This window comes from Odontomachus brunneus, unplaced genomic scaffold (genome assembly GCF_010583005.1).
Source record: "Odontomachus brunneus isolate Ranch 3 - 2012 unplaced genomic scaffold, Obru_v1 Obru_scaffold_319, whole genome shotgun sequence".
Taxonomy (NCBI): domain Eukaryota; kingdom Metazoa; phylum Arthropoda; class Insecta; order Hymenoptera; family Formicidae; genus Odontomachus; species Odontomachus brunneus.
The window spans coordinates 186,716-188,742 of NW_022639769.1; the positions used below are offsets into that span (position 1 = coordinate 186,716).

At 38.0% G+C, this 2,027-nt stretch overlaps 1 protein-coding gene across 1 annotated transcript in view; it reads right to left on the bottom strand.

Moving 5' to 3' along the window:
• LOC116853419 overlaps positions 1–784 on the bottom strand; it is a 20,384-nt gene extending 19,600 nt beyond the window's left edge. The window contains exon 1 of the mRNA XM_032834490.1: positions 22–784. Within this exon, the coding sequence (XP_032690381.1) occupies positions 22–654 (633 nt within the window). The 5' untranslated portion in view covers positions 655–784. The remainder of the gene's footprint in view (positions 1–21) is intronic.
• Positions 785–2,027: the final 1,243 nt, after the last annotated feature.

The window sequence follows — 2,027 nt, forward strand, 5'->3', positions numbered from 1 at the left end:
TGAAATTCTAGCCTCTCTTGCCGCGTCGCTCATGCGCTGCTCGGAACGGCTGATCCGGGCTTCGTCGCGGCGCTCTACATAAGCGTGCGTTGATCGTCCAATTGAACAGCCCATCGTATGCATTATCTTAATAATGCCTTGGAAGCCTTCATTAAAGATGACGACGGCCAAAAAAGTTGCAATCTGAACTATCTGAGCGCCTGAATGTAGATGTTTCGGAGCGAACGTCCAAATGAGTGAATTTAACGACTCATTATTATTCTGCGTCTCTGCTCCTAAACAACGGGTCAAAAGATCGTCCTTGGATAAATCTTCATAGATAGGTTTAACTACTGCTTGTACTTCCTTGGATAATGGGGCCTTCTCGTGGTGGAATTGGTCGAGCGTGCTCTTAGCTTCAGCCTGCCGCCATTTACACCAGCTACCTTCGCCTGCTGGACAGTTCTGGTGCTGAGGATTTTCATCGGTAGAGCATTTGTGGTAGAATGTGGCCCAAACTTCTTTCTTCATTTCTTCTAATGAATCGGGATGGCGACGAATGGCTAAGCCATAAAATTTTGTCATTTCAATAATTAGCTTGTCCGTTAGCTTGCCCTGACCTTTGCCACCAATACCTTTATTATTCTTTTTAGCATTTCGGAGTCGTGTTCCCATCCGTTTCTCAACATGCCCAACACACTCTTTTTTAATAACAAGAGAGTCATTACCATAAGGCTCAGCTTGTAAAATCCTGCCGAGCGCTCAGCTGCGTGCTTAAAACACCTTACCTTCTCACTGCTGTAACTTTTCAATGACTTCGAATTTTGGAAAATTACTTTGCCAGTATATTCTATGCATGCTCTAGATTAGATTTATGCAAAAAAAAAATCGATTTTTTGAAGCCGTCACACGGGATGACCCCCTTAAAATATAGATTTAATATTAATTACTAAGATTTCAGTTCTTTAATAGATATACTAAAATAATCTCATGTGCTCACTAATAGATAACCTAATGGATCAGAGAGAGCTGGAAATTGATCCATATACTCATGGCAAGGCTGTTTATTGTTTATCAAGTCTTGCACCCGTTTTTTTGAAATCTCAGACCAATATTCAGTTACTTTTTGCCATGGTCTACAATTGTTCTTTAGCCATAAGAAATATTCTTCATAGTTGACAGTGTCACCGTCACTCGATTCATCTATAAGACAAAGGGAGTGATAAATATAAATAACAATTTTAAAAATAATATTTCGTTATAAACAGTAGATAGACACACACACACACACACACACACACACACACACACACGTGCGCGCGCGCACGCATAGATGTTATAAATATCACTAATATATAATGATACAAATATTACATAATATTAATATATTCATTTCCTTCACTCCCTCACTCTCGCAATATATTTAAACAGAATTTATTATTTTCAATCACAGCAAGTGTTGCAGTAGCTTTCGCACTTAACAAACCAGCTTTTATAAGTTTTCTACGTGTCGAATAATATTTTGTTAGGATTTTTCCTCTTCCTTGTGATTGACCTTTCTCAATCTTCATGTACCAGACACTCTGCAAGTAATAACAAAATGATTATGAAAAAAGACTAGTAGTATGTACACACACACACACACATACTTTTATTTTTATATTTATGTATTTATTTTATTATTATTATATTGGGTGTATAACTTAGTTCGGTCCGTTTTCAAAAGATGGCTCTAGGTGCTATAAATGGTTGACGGCGACAGCTGATTTTTGCTGTATCGTGAAGTGTCAACATCTGTCAACCAAATATTGTTTACAAGCCTTTGAGTTTTGCACAACAAGTTTAATTTTTACTGCGTTGAAAATGTCGAGTTTCGTTCCAAATAAGCACCATTTGCGGGAAGTTTTGATTTTCTGTTTTAATTGGAAGAAAAGTGCAGCTGAAGCGCATCGAATGCTTGTGGAAGTTTATGGTGAATCTCCACCGTCGGATAAATCTTGCAGAGAATGGTTTCGACGATTTCAAAGTGGTGATTTTAGTGTTGAAGA